Source organism: Hoplias malabaricus, chromosome 2 (assembly GCF_029633855.1).
Source record: "Hoplias malabaricus isolate fHopMal1 chromosome 2, fHopMal1.hap1, whole genome shotgun sequence".
NCBI lineage: Eukaryota > Metazoa > Chordata > Actinopteri > Characiformes > Erythrinidae > Hoplias > Hoplias malabaricus.
The window spans coordinates 83,984,606-83,997,507 of record NC_089801.1 but is presented as its reverse complement, the minus strand read 5'-3'; the positions used below and the strand labels follow the sequence as shown (position 1 = coordinate 83,997,507).

Sequence of the window (12,902 nt, the reverse complement as noted above, 5' to 3'; positions counted from 1 at the left end):
AGCCACTCATCGGCTGTGGTTGGCTCCTTCTGTATGGGCCAAAATCCAAATCTAATCCACAATGTGGCTGACATGGAAGAGCTATAAATGCAGTTCATGGACAGAGCTATCTTCCTTATGACATTCTGAATGGATGGTATGACCCTTAATGTGTCGGCTTGTTCACTTCTCCACCAGGTGAATCAGGTCATGGTTCTGGAAGAGGATTCTTGTTTAGTCGCTGTTCTCTCGTGGTTCAGAACGAGCAGATTAGGGACTAAACCATGGTGTGTAAACCTTGCAGAGCGCTGATTGTCCAGAGATAGTCGTCACTCTACGCCAGGGGTGTCAAACTAGATCCACGGAGGGCCGTGGGGGTGCAGGTTTTCTTTCCAACCACGCAGAAACCACACCTCATTCCACCTGTTTTTAATCATTGGATCTAATCAGTAGATCTTGACTTTCAGTAGTGTGGGGCTTTTGCGTGGTTGGAAAGAAAACCTGTACCCACACGGCCCTCCGTGGATCTAGTTTGACACCCCTGCTCTACGCCACGCAACGCAGATGACCAGCACCAACTCTACATCTGTAAAATCTCCAGCTGCAGCAGAGATCACGTTTGTTTTTATCCAACTCATGATGGCAGCTCATAAAATGACGCCGTGGTCTTTTGAAGAGGTTCAAACGCTCCTTGGATCGGTGGCTGACGAAAGAATCCAGCGAGAGCTGGACGCTGCAACAAGGAAGGAACAAACTCTACTGATCTGTCTGAACTGATGATGGAGCTGTGTTTAGTCCCAAACAACAACAACAACAACAACAACACACCAATACACCATGAGTAAACACCGCTTAACATTACCGCCGCCATTGTTGTGGTTTCCAAAGACCACTGTTCCCTTTAGAGACAGGGGTTAGAGACGACGCCCAATATATTTCAGGGAGGAAACTGCGGGAGTGGAAAACCAAGCCATACCATGCACCATAAAGTAAGTACAGTGGAGAAGTGTAGGTAACATGCGGTAGAACAGTGCCTTCAGACTCCAGATACAAACAGACTGAGCTCCTTCAATCAGTCTTCAACTTATCATCCTAAGAGTCCTGAGAGGCTGTGTCACAATTTTACTTCCCACAGTCTTCTGTCAAGGAGAATTATTCCAGTCTTGCACTCTCCACCATTCCCTAAAAGATCCTCGCCATTTTATGGAATCCCATAATGCTTTACAGCCTGGCATTTGTCATCTGGACTCATTGGGAAACAATAGGATTTGGGCTGGTGGAAATGCAGTCAGAGGCGCCAAACCTAATTAGCATGTTAGGGGACTGTGGGAAGAAGAGGTGCTACGTCCACACACTCCACAAATTACACTAACTCCCCCGTTCATCATGCTAAACAATGCCATCTCCCGCCGGCTCACAAACCTCATGGAGCAACACCCGGCGCTTCCTCCCACTGTAGAAGTCACTCCTCAGGATGCCCCGGAGCCTGCCTTGAAGAGGAACTTTTCAAAACTAACGGCTTAGTGGATGTCATTTGTCTAACATCCCTAAACGGATTCCCAGACCCTGAGAACCTAGCTCAGATGCCCGAAGGGGTTGATTTGGTTTGTGCACAGGCAGAAGATACTGCAGCTTTTCCCAATGTGGGTGGAAGACATGAACGGTTGGGTATTCCATACAGCAAGTCCAGGCTAGAGAACTCATGTAGGGGAAGGTTACACAGGGGACAGTCCTGCAGCTTCTAACATTCTGGGGATTAGAGTTCAGATTATGGTTAATGTTATGGTCAGATATTGGTTTAAGATGTGGTTTAGAGTCATGATTTGGCATCGGGTGCTGATTAAGCCTGCTGGGTAGTAAGGGGTGCACTTTGATTGGTACATATGGGAATGTAGGAATACAGGGAATGCTTTTTAAATCAACAAATAGCAGGGTTTGTGAGAAAATCACAACCCGATAATGATCTGAATACGGCACCAGAAAATATCCAAAAATGGCATATCCAGAAGACAAGGTCAAAGACAAAAGAAAAAAAAAAAACGGTTAAAAGCTAGGATTAAGAAAATGCTCAGTACTTCACAAACAAGATGCTTAGAAATTTGTAATAAAAAGCCATTAAAACAGGTGGCAAATAACAAGCTTGTCCCTTATTGGCTGGTTGGGTCTCCTGTTCCCCAGAGGTATTCTGGGAGTTGGAGATTCTTGGGGTTTAGAAATTGAGACCAGGCTTCTAAGAAGCCTTCTAAGAAGAGCTACAGCTACAAATTTACTTGTAAGTTATTATGTTCTTGTACCAACTTGTGGTGTCTATTACAGGTCAGAACGTTCAATATCAACTGAATGGAACATGTCACATGCTTCCCAAATTTCTCTGGATTTCTCAGTTTGTAGTGTTTTCAGAGATTGTACAAAGTGTCCAGCGTTCAAGAAGCTTGGACATCTCTGTAGAGACAGAGACAAATATATTCTCTCTTGGACTATGGACTCATTCCTGTTTACATCATCCAACGAGACGCCCCCTCAATGTCAAATCGGTAACAGAGCCATTGGAGAGCCAATCTGGCAAGCGCTTAGAATACGCAATTAGGACCTGTCACAACAGATTCGGCATGCTGGGAAACACGGGATCCCGCCCAACTTTCTGCTCCAGCTGAGGCCTGGCACTGAACACACTCCCCTTCCCAAAGTTTTTGGAGTTTTCATCTCAAAACTTCCCTTAATAGTAATAGACATCGGTAGCTGTGGCTACCAATGTCACATTCATAGTGATCAATCAGGAAATCGGTTCTGTATTCAGGAATAATGGAAAAGGAATCCAACGACTGTCCTCGGCCCAAAGTTACACTCAAACTCCTAAAGTTAGAACAACAAACAAACACATGGATTCTGATTTAAGAACATTTATGGACCCATTCTGGACCCAAAGTCTCAGACTCAAACTCCTGACTTCAAAACAACACAAACTCCCAATTAAACTTGTGAACTTCAAATTGACATTGGTGACTGTCTCTAAAATCTCTCTCACAGTCTTGTTGAACAATCTGGAATCCTTCCAGAATTCAGAAGCACAAATAAGGAACCCAGCATATACTCCTGAATCATTTCTAACTTCCTGATCTCAGAGTTATAACTCCATTATTGGATTCTGAAATTCAGTCGAACTTCTGAACTAAGAACAGCACCTAAACACATGGTTTTCAAACATTTGGGAAACTCTTGATATCAGAGCTGCAACCACATCCTGCAGCTGTTATCAACCCAGCACTGGGCCCGACATCCAGCATGAGCCAAGGGCTGGAAAGTTTTGAAAGTCTGATTTTCCCCAAACTTTTGTTAATGGAAATAACCCTCTGTGGCTGAGTCTGCTCTGAGACAGTGGGGAAAAAAAGGATCGGATCTCTAGTGACCGATCAGAAATCCATTAGCCAGTGTTTAGAAGGATTTCACAGGTATTTAACCCCTAATGGAGACAAATTCCAGTGTCCCCCACCACATCCATCAAACTCCCAGACTTCCAGCTGCAATGGCAGTGGGTGAAATCAGACCATGGAGGAAAAGAGGACCAATGGAGGAAAGTTTACAAGTTCTACAACTTGCGTGAGAGTGTGTTTTTTATTACATTCAGGTTCAACAAACTCCAATTATTATCTTCAAAACCCCACCTCCTACACTTTTGATTGGTCTTGAATGATGGAGCGGAAATTCTTAGGATGAAGATACATTCCCACTGTATTGAGGAGGGGCTCTTATTCCTCCATTTTTTTTGTAAACAACCATATACCTGCTCCTTACACGTAATTATCACCAATCCAAATTGAATTTAAAAGTGAAGCTTAATCCCAGTTATTAATGGTAATTAGCACATGTGCATGAGGCAATTACAAATCATTTATAAAGCTCAGCTAAGACAGGATTCATAAGGAGTGTTGATTTAAAGCCAGTTTAGTCCCAGTTTCATTTAGTAGAATTATTCCCTCGAGACTCGCTGTGCTCGTTCCCGAGTCTTCTGACGTTTTCTGAAGAGTCCAAACATTTCTGGTTCAGAAGCCTGAAAAGAAGGCTGTGGATGGCTGCGCTTCTGTTGGGCTCGTTATCTCTGAAGTGCTGCGATCAGAAGATTTTGGTATCAATAATTTAATCTGTCCAACTAGCTGTGGAAAACAGAGAGAAATGAATGATAAATAAACTCCATGGTAAACAGGAAGTCGGAGGCTGTTAAAGCTGCTCAGTCGTTGGGTTGTGATCTCCCTTCCTCAGAGATAGGAATGCAGTAGAGGTTGATTTACCAAGAATTAACCCTCAGTTTTCCCAGAGAATATATATATTTTTTTATTTCAGTTTTGTAACAACAGTTTATCACCATGTAATAAATGTGTATGAAATCCAGTAACTGAAATGTCAGCACTGGTTGTAAATAATGCCTTTATTTGTGTGGTGGCTATTACTTAATTCATTGGGTACTTTTAGCACATTCATTCATTCATTTATTCACCAGAGAGTGTCCCATGTCTTAATAGATGTAGCATCATGTCTTTCTAGTGGTGTTGGGCATTTTCTAATGGTGTCAGACTGATATCACTCTTTCTCAATGGCTTTTGGGAGGGGGGCATTAGGGAGGGGGCACCAGGGAGTGGGGGCAATCATAGTTGAGAGGGCAGGGTGGGGCAGGATCACTCTATATCTCTGGTGAAGACACACCCCTGTCAGCAGTAGCCACAATGCTACTTTGACAAATTCTAACTGAATACCTCTTTAATAAGGGTCCTGATACCTGATCTCTGTGGTCTCTGTCCACGGTCGGGGCATCCACGTGTCCGAGTTCATATATGAGTGTGCCCTCAGTCCCCAGGAGAAGGGTTATAGACACCAGGGATAGAGATACCAATGAAGAAGCAACAAACAAATATATAATCAGACTTATAAAACCAGACTTATGTATATTTTCCCTCAAAATTGGTTTATTTCTGAATGAGCAATGAAGCCTAGACTGGAGGAAGGATTCAGCACAGTGAGCCAGAATGGTCTATATTTGTATTAAAGACACTGATTTGATTGTGGAACCACAATGGAACATCAGGAAAAGGACTGTCCCAAATCACACATCTCTGGAATAGGGAATTTACAGGAGCAGGCAAGAAGTTTGTTAACTTTAAAGCCACTGTTCACTGATATCTAAGCTATATTCAGTATATATTTAATGAGTAAATCAGTTCAAGGATGGCTGACAGTATTATTATCATGGCAACCTAAACAATGCTGCATTTTGGGAAATTCGCACATTCTGTAGTGATTTTATTCCAAGTCATTTTGGAGCATTTTAATTAATCAGTCTACCATGAGGTTTCCACACAATATAAAGATGATGGAATGGGTTCAGAAGACATTTGGTTATCCTAGGGCTTTAGCAGGTAACAACCTTTACTACATGCTGTTAACAAGGACATTGGTGTTAATGGCACCACCTTGTGGACAACCTTCAGCCTGCTAATCACGAGTGAGCCACACCTTAAATGATTTAGCCCACCAAACCTAGACTCATTCAAAACCTCAACGAAACTCTACTGCCCTGTGATCGGTCAGGACCCTTATTGAAATCATCTTTTGTTACGGATCCTCATTAGCATACTGCAAACATACAAGTCGCACTTTCACAAAAACAAGAAACGCTGCATTGTGCAGCTTTTTCAAATGGCTTCAATTGGACAGATGCTACTTTCGATCATCTGAGGAACAGGAGAAGTAATTTGTCTAGATGTTGTATGTCTCAGCTGTAATTAAGAAGGGCCAGTTGATGATCTCATCTGGATGCACATCTGGAAAGGCCACTGCCCTTACCACAAGCTGGGGACAGCAAGTGGGCTCCCAAATTGGGAAGGAGTTACAGGAGAAATGTAGCCACACCTCAAAGCAATGAAGATATGCCCATGAGGCATAAGAATGAAGCATAATTCAGCACTATGTCTACACTATAAGGAATGTTTTATACTACCCAGGGTGGACACAGATGATTACTTGTCCACATCCAGGTTGTATAGGCATCCTAGATGTGCGTGACTTAGAATGGGACACTGCGGAACAGACTAAGGTCTTCGTACATAGTGTCAAATGTGGGCTAGTATTGGGCATCTATCCAAATCTTGCAGAAATGCCAACACCAGTATGTGATCTTCCAAATCCTGTCTGAGCTCTCGTTACACCCAGAAGAAGTATTGACCAACCACCCTATAACCATCTATTCCAGACTTCCACCTTAAATGAGAGTATAAGAAAGGTTGGGACAACCCTAGGGTCTTCCGTACTACCCAGAAACTGCAAGACAGGTCAGCAGCTACCTCAAGCTTTTGTCCACCTTACTCTATTACCGGTAAACCCCAAGTAGGTCTTCATCATCTCCAGCCAGTGCTGCGGAAGGCCACTGAACAGTGCTCCCATAAGCAATGGCGTCCTAATCCAATCTTACGGCTGTGGCCAATAAGACCACCTCCCTCATCCCCTGTATAAAGCCTGTTATGAAAGCTATTGATCACCTCAGCTGAGAAGCTCCGGAGAGCAAGAAAACACAGCGTGGGCCACAATGGCCACCCTTATCAAAGGAGCCATTAAGCGACAGCTACAGGCGGCCAGAGAAGGAGCTTTCATCTCTTAATGCGCCCGTCGATTAGATTTTGGAGCCACAGAAAATCAGCGGAGCTGTTAGCGGCCCACCCCGTACCCCCACCCCCCCCGACTCCCTTTTCCCCCTCCCCCCTCGCCTTACTCTACTCTCCTCACGTCCAGTTTGTAATGTACTTTACTAAGCATGCGGCAGGCATTTGTTCCCGTTGCTTCCAGACATTAGAGTTGGGTAATTAGAGTCAAAAACCATTAGGGGAGCAGGTTTTCGCTTCGTTCTAACCTCCACCGTCGCTCCCAACAGCCTAGACAACACCACTACCCCCCACAGACACACTCCCCTCTTCTCTTTCAGCAGCACTGTCCATTAATGGAGAGCGTGCATTCAGGGGAAATGGTTTTGAAGTACCTTCCTGATTCCTGTCGAAACAAACAGAAAGAAAAAAAAAAGGGAAAAAAAACCCACAAACAGTAGCTGCAAAAGCGTGCACCCATCGCCACAGAAAGCCCATGTATTCCATTAGACATGGTCTTGCCGTGCTCTCTGAGATTAGAACCTGGCTGCTTTGGAAAAACGTATTTTGGAAATACAGCTGAATCAATGCAAATTGGAACGTGGACTGCTGAGCTGGGTCTCGTTTATCTTCGGTTGATTGAAAGTAGGTCCCGTTTTCAGGCCGAGGGTCTTAAACAGGTGTGAGGGCATCTCGGAAAGTCTTTTACACTTAAGCGGTGTCACATGTCAGTTCACAAGGTTTGGGTGGGCTTTTAAAGTAACTGTCTGTAGTCGACGCATAGGAAGACAAGGCTGATGAAGGTCTGATGAGGTCAGCAAAGGTAAAATCTGATTCATATCAGAGCTGTTGTATGCGCAATAGGAAACATAGCTGTGATCAGAGGCGTCCATCCACTTACATAATGAATTATATTTTAACATGGCACGTCCAGCTGAAAATGCTATACAGTCACCCAGTCACTCACACACTCACCCAGTTACTCACACTCTCACCCAGTCACTCACACTTTCACCCAGTCACTCACACTCTCACCCAGTCACTCACACTCTCACTCATTCACTCGAACTCTCACCCAGTCACTCTCACACTCACACCCATTGACAGTTTCACATACTCACCCAGTCACTCACTCACTCACTCACTCACCCAGTCACTCACACACTCACCCAGTCACTCACACTTTCACCCAGTCACTCACACTCTCACCCAGTCAATCACACTCTCACTCAGTCACACCTGTGGACAGTTTCACATACTCACCCAGTCACTCACTCACTCAACCAGTCACTCACACACTCACCCAGTCACTCACACACTCACCCAATCACTCACACTCACACTCACACCTGTGGACAGTTTCACATACTCACCCAGTCACTCACTCACTCACCCAGTCACTCACACACTCACCCAGTCACTCACACACTCACACCTGTGGACAATTTCACACACTCACCCAGTCACTCACACACACACCTGTGGACAGTTTCACACACCTGTGGACAGTTTCACACACCTGTGTACAGTTTCACACACTCACACAGTCACTCACACACTCACTTGTGGACAACTCCACACAGCCAACAAAAGGTAAAATACAAAGTCATCAGACAAACAAATAAAACGTTGCCTCAGTCCACAACAAGCTTGTGTGGATTATTTCTGTTTCCCAATCACTGGCCTAAAGTCAGTCGTGTCCAGCGTTTAAGACCATGCAGAGCTCAGCCTTGATTTACTAAACAGACAAGCCTTAGAATCTTTAATAAATTAGCTTTTTCACATGACCTTTACAGTGGTCATTTATTTTCTACTTTGCAAAACTGGCCCTAAGCTGCTTGGCATTTCCTCTCGATGGGAAAAAGAAAACTGGGGGCCAAAGCCCCCAAACAAAGACACAACATCTGCTTTCCTCTGGAACTGGCAGCAAAGCTCTGAGTCCCATCGGTACACATTTGTGGACACCTGCTGACCCCAGGCTCCTTCTGTAATCAGGACAGTAATTGGGATTGTGGACCCCTACCTAATCCCTTTGTCCAGACGGTGCAGTTTCAATAGGTCTTAGACTGTACCTCTCTGAGTATGGTGACCTCAGACACCTACTCCATCGGTCAATGCTTTTCTACGGAGATGATACGAACTGGGTGATGGATGGACCTTGTTAGACATCGTGTGCACATACTTTTGACTCATCTGGACGCAGCAGGAAAGCAGTTAACACGTCAGAAAAAGTACACGCTACTGAGTAAATGGAACTAATCACCGCTCCTTGGCCATCGGCTCTTGGCGGTGGCCACTTGGTCATTATTTAACACTTGTACAGGATCAAGAATCACTTCAAACACTCGACATGTCGCCATAGAAACCGCTTCTATTGTCCATACATCTCAAAATACCTTTTGTGATGGAGAAAGCTATTTTCACTCTGTTCTGAACTCGACAAAGTGCTGAAGGTATTTATTCAGTCACTTCTTCAGGAATACCTTTCAGATATGAGGGGGCGCATTTCAGAGGGGGCCGAGTTTTCTGTGGCGCATCCCTTTCTTTTTAACAGACAGATTAAAGCAGAGGGAGGATGAAAGATTCCAGTAGTCCACCAGGCTGTGAAATACTGGCACAGTAAGCCTGGGTTTTATACTAACATACATAGATTACTTTGTATAATTTTAATTGTTGTACTAGAAAATGTAAGTAAACTGTATTTTTTCACTGTATTTTTTCAGCTTGCTGCTGGTGAGATCAAACGTTTCAGGAGCCATTTGTTTTAAGCAGAACATTTTCACCCAATGCTTTTTACTCAATAATCTAGGACTGTAGTATTGTGGTGGGGCAGAGTGTAGTCACAGGGGAGCTCCCTGCATACTCAGCGACCACCCCTTCATTAGTTAAAAGTTCAAAAAATGTTGCATAAAATGTAGTAATGGCTCAGTCTCATTATTCCACCCCTGGTGACCTTTGAGGATTAACTGTAATTTCCAATCCTTGTCTCTTGCAACCATCTAAAAGCTACTTCAGCTGTCTAAAGATTACAGCAGCACTTTAAAAACTACAGTAGCGGTCTAAAGAATACAGCAGCTGTCTAAAGATTACAACAGCTCTTTAAAAACTACAGCAGCTCTTTAAAAACTACAGTAGCCGTCTAAAGACTACAGCAGCTGTCTAAAGATTACAACAGCTCTTTAAAAACTACAGCCGTCTAAAGACTACAGCAGCTGTCTAAAGACCACTGAAGCCGTCTAAATATTACAACAGCTCTTTAAAAACTACAGTAGCCATCTAAAGACTACAGCAGCTGTCTAAAGATTACAACAGCTCTTTAAAAACTACAGCCGTCTAAAGACTACAGCAGCCATCTAAAGACCACTGTAGCCGACTAAAGATTACAGCAGCTCTTTAAAAACTACAGCAGCCGTCTAAAGACCACTGGAGCCGTCTAAATATTACAGCAGCTCTTTAAAAACTACAGTAGCTGTCTAAAGACTACTGCAGCCATCCAACCCAGTATCACGCTCTGTGTAATGTGTACGTTGGTCCACTTGCGGCAACATGAAATTGTCACATTCTTGTGTCTCTCAAATGTGAAATACATACATTGCTAAAAACCTTGCAGAAATGAGCAAATACCCAACCTGGTATGAGCCATCTAAAGACTACTGCAGCCATCTAAAGATTACAGCAGCTCTTTAAAAACTACAGCAGCCGTCTAAAGACTACATCAGCTCTCTAATGATTACAGCAGCTTTTCTGGGGACCTTTAGCAACTGATTTATGATTGCTGAGGTGATGAGAGTATGTAATCTCCAGTGTATGGTCCTAATGGTCCAAATGTCTTTAAAATAAAAGCACAAATGTTGTACCATAAGGATCTTTAGATATTGTATAATTAAGGTTAATATAGTTTACATTTATTACACTTGTAAAATATATGAAAACGTATATTGGAGATTGCTGTGTGATTGCACTATGAATAATAATAATAATAATAAGAAGAAGAAGAAGAAGAAGAAGAAGAAGAAGAAGAAGAAGAAGAAGAAGAAGAAAATAATAAGAAGAAAAATTGTCAAACTTGGTTCCTCACTATAGAAGCTGAGTAGTAGATGAGTGTAATGTTGCATCTCTCCTTCCCTTTGAGCCTGATTTGCATTCTGTGGTTTAATTAGAAAAGCTATTAATTTTCTTTATAGTTAAGTAAATAAATAAATAAATAACATGCGAGAAGAGGTCAAACAAACAACAAAAAAGTCGTCTAATTGGAACAGAAATGCCATGCAGCGTTGGAGCCAGAAACATTTGAAATGCACTTCAGAAGGCTGTAATTATTTCTCCGTCCAAAGTCGCGGTGTAACAAGTCGGACAAAGTCATAATTGACTCGCTGTGTTGATTGAGGCCTGTGACAACAACCGTCTCCAAATGGTTGAGGAGTTTGAGAGCGGATTGGTGAGTCAGAGAGGAATAGAGTGGGAGAGATAGATAGAGAGAAAGAGAGAGAAAGAGAAAGATGGTTCTTCAAGAGAGTCTAAAGAAGCCAAAAACCTAATGTCCAAAAAAGTTGTACCAAAGGTCTCCTTAGCAGCCAAGTCTTTCCACCAGTCCCAAGATTCAGATGTCCTTTGTCTGTACTATCTAGAACCCTACTGTAGGGTACCCTACAGGGTACAGTAACGTACCGGTGAGATTCTTGAGGCCGAGCTGCCGGAGCCCGAAGTAGCCGTCCCGTCTGTAGTTGAGGAAAATGGCCAGAGCATAGCGTCCCTCATAGAGTTTGGTTCCACGGATGATTCGAAGGTTCTCAAGGGGAAGGTAATCGAACTGGTTCAGAGCCACCAGAACGTAGCCTGTCACCTCCCGGATGGACTGTGAAAAGAAGGACAAACCAAAGTAAGGGTAAATGTACGTGACACAGAGACCTAATTTGGACTTTTGTCAAAATGACAATTGTCATTTTATTCAACAACTACAAATCACATAATAATTAAGTAGTGTTAAGGATTTAGCTTTTCTTTTTTTCATTAGTTATTTTTTGCTTTTTCTTTTTTTTAAAAAAAGAAAAACAACAATTGTCAAAAGAGAGAATATTTGAATTTTACATTAGAATTTTACTTTACACAAAACTGCAATACAGCTTATTCGTATACTTATGCTTTGAAAAATATGACATGTGGTGTAACATAATTGTATACTTGCTCCTGCACCGGTTGTTTTTTGGGATTTTGAATTCGGAAAGATTTAAGATCAGGAATGACCTGGGATTTTGAATAAGAAAAAGTTAAACAATTTAATTACTACATTATTACATGTAAACTTGTTATTTCATAGGTAACACACTCAAATTGCTTATAACATATAGTAATGTTATAGGTTGAAAAATTAAGCTATGTTATAAGCTACATTAATTACATTGTAGTTTAATGTATTATTATACCAGTTATATAATGTAATTACTACTTGCATGATATGAATGTGTTATCTCTTAGGGAATGACACACTGAATACAGAGCCACATGCTTTTTGATATGGTGCAGATATGGTGAACATCAGCAGTAGTTTTGTTGTTGTTTCTTTTTTATAAAATAGATAAAATAGATATAATAGCGTTCACACTCTTGACCCTTTCACAATCCCTGAACTCACACGTGAGATGACAGACTATGAACCGTCAGGGTGGAGGATGATGCTCCACATCATGGCAGAAGTCAAGTGAGTGTCAGATAATGAACCCTGCCTTAAGATCCTCCCTTTACAGACACGGACTACAATTCCCAGTGTCTCCTGCTGACATCACACACAATGAAACAAGGTAGGAGATGGCTGGAGGCTGCAATTAAGAAGATTATACCTTTCACTCAGTCATATCATTAAGCACAGCAGCACTGTTGCATCACATCTGAGCCCCTGAAAATAACTTGCAACTCCATCACTGGGAGGAATCACGGCGGAATGACTAGTTTTAGCCTGGCACACATGTTATAACTGCATAATTATACATTAATAAGGCATTCAACTACAATGTAACTGATGCAATTCAGTGCTTAAACTTTAGGGTTTGCATTATGTAATAACAGAAGCTAAATCATGCTTGTTACATTATTACATGTTATAAGCATGTTATTTCCTAGGTAAGATACTCAAACTGCTTAAAAAATATAGTAATGCTATATGTTTAAATTTTAAGCTAGGTTATACACTATTAGTTACGTTGTAGTTTAATGTGTCATTATACAAGTTACATCATGTTATTACTACTTTATTGCATGTTATAAATGTGTTCTTAGTTAACACACTGAACATGAGACCAG

General features: G+C 42.3%; 1 protein-coding gene across 1 annotated transcript in view; it reads right to left on the bottom strand.

Annotated features, from left to right (window-relative positions):
- The window catches only part of LOC136687449 (receptor tyrosine-protein kinase erbB-4-like), a 166,910-nt gene that overhangs the window by 53,669 nt on the left and 100,339 nt on the right, over nucleotides 1-12,902 (bottom strand). The window contains 1 exon segment of the mRNA XM_066661855.1: nucleotides 11,274-11,460. Within this exon segment, the coding sequence (XP_066517952.1) occupies nucleotides 11,274-11,460 (187 nt within the window).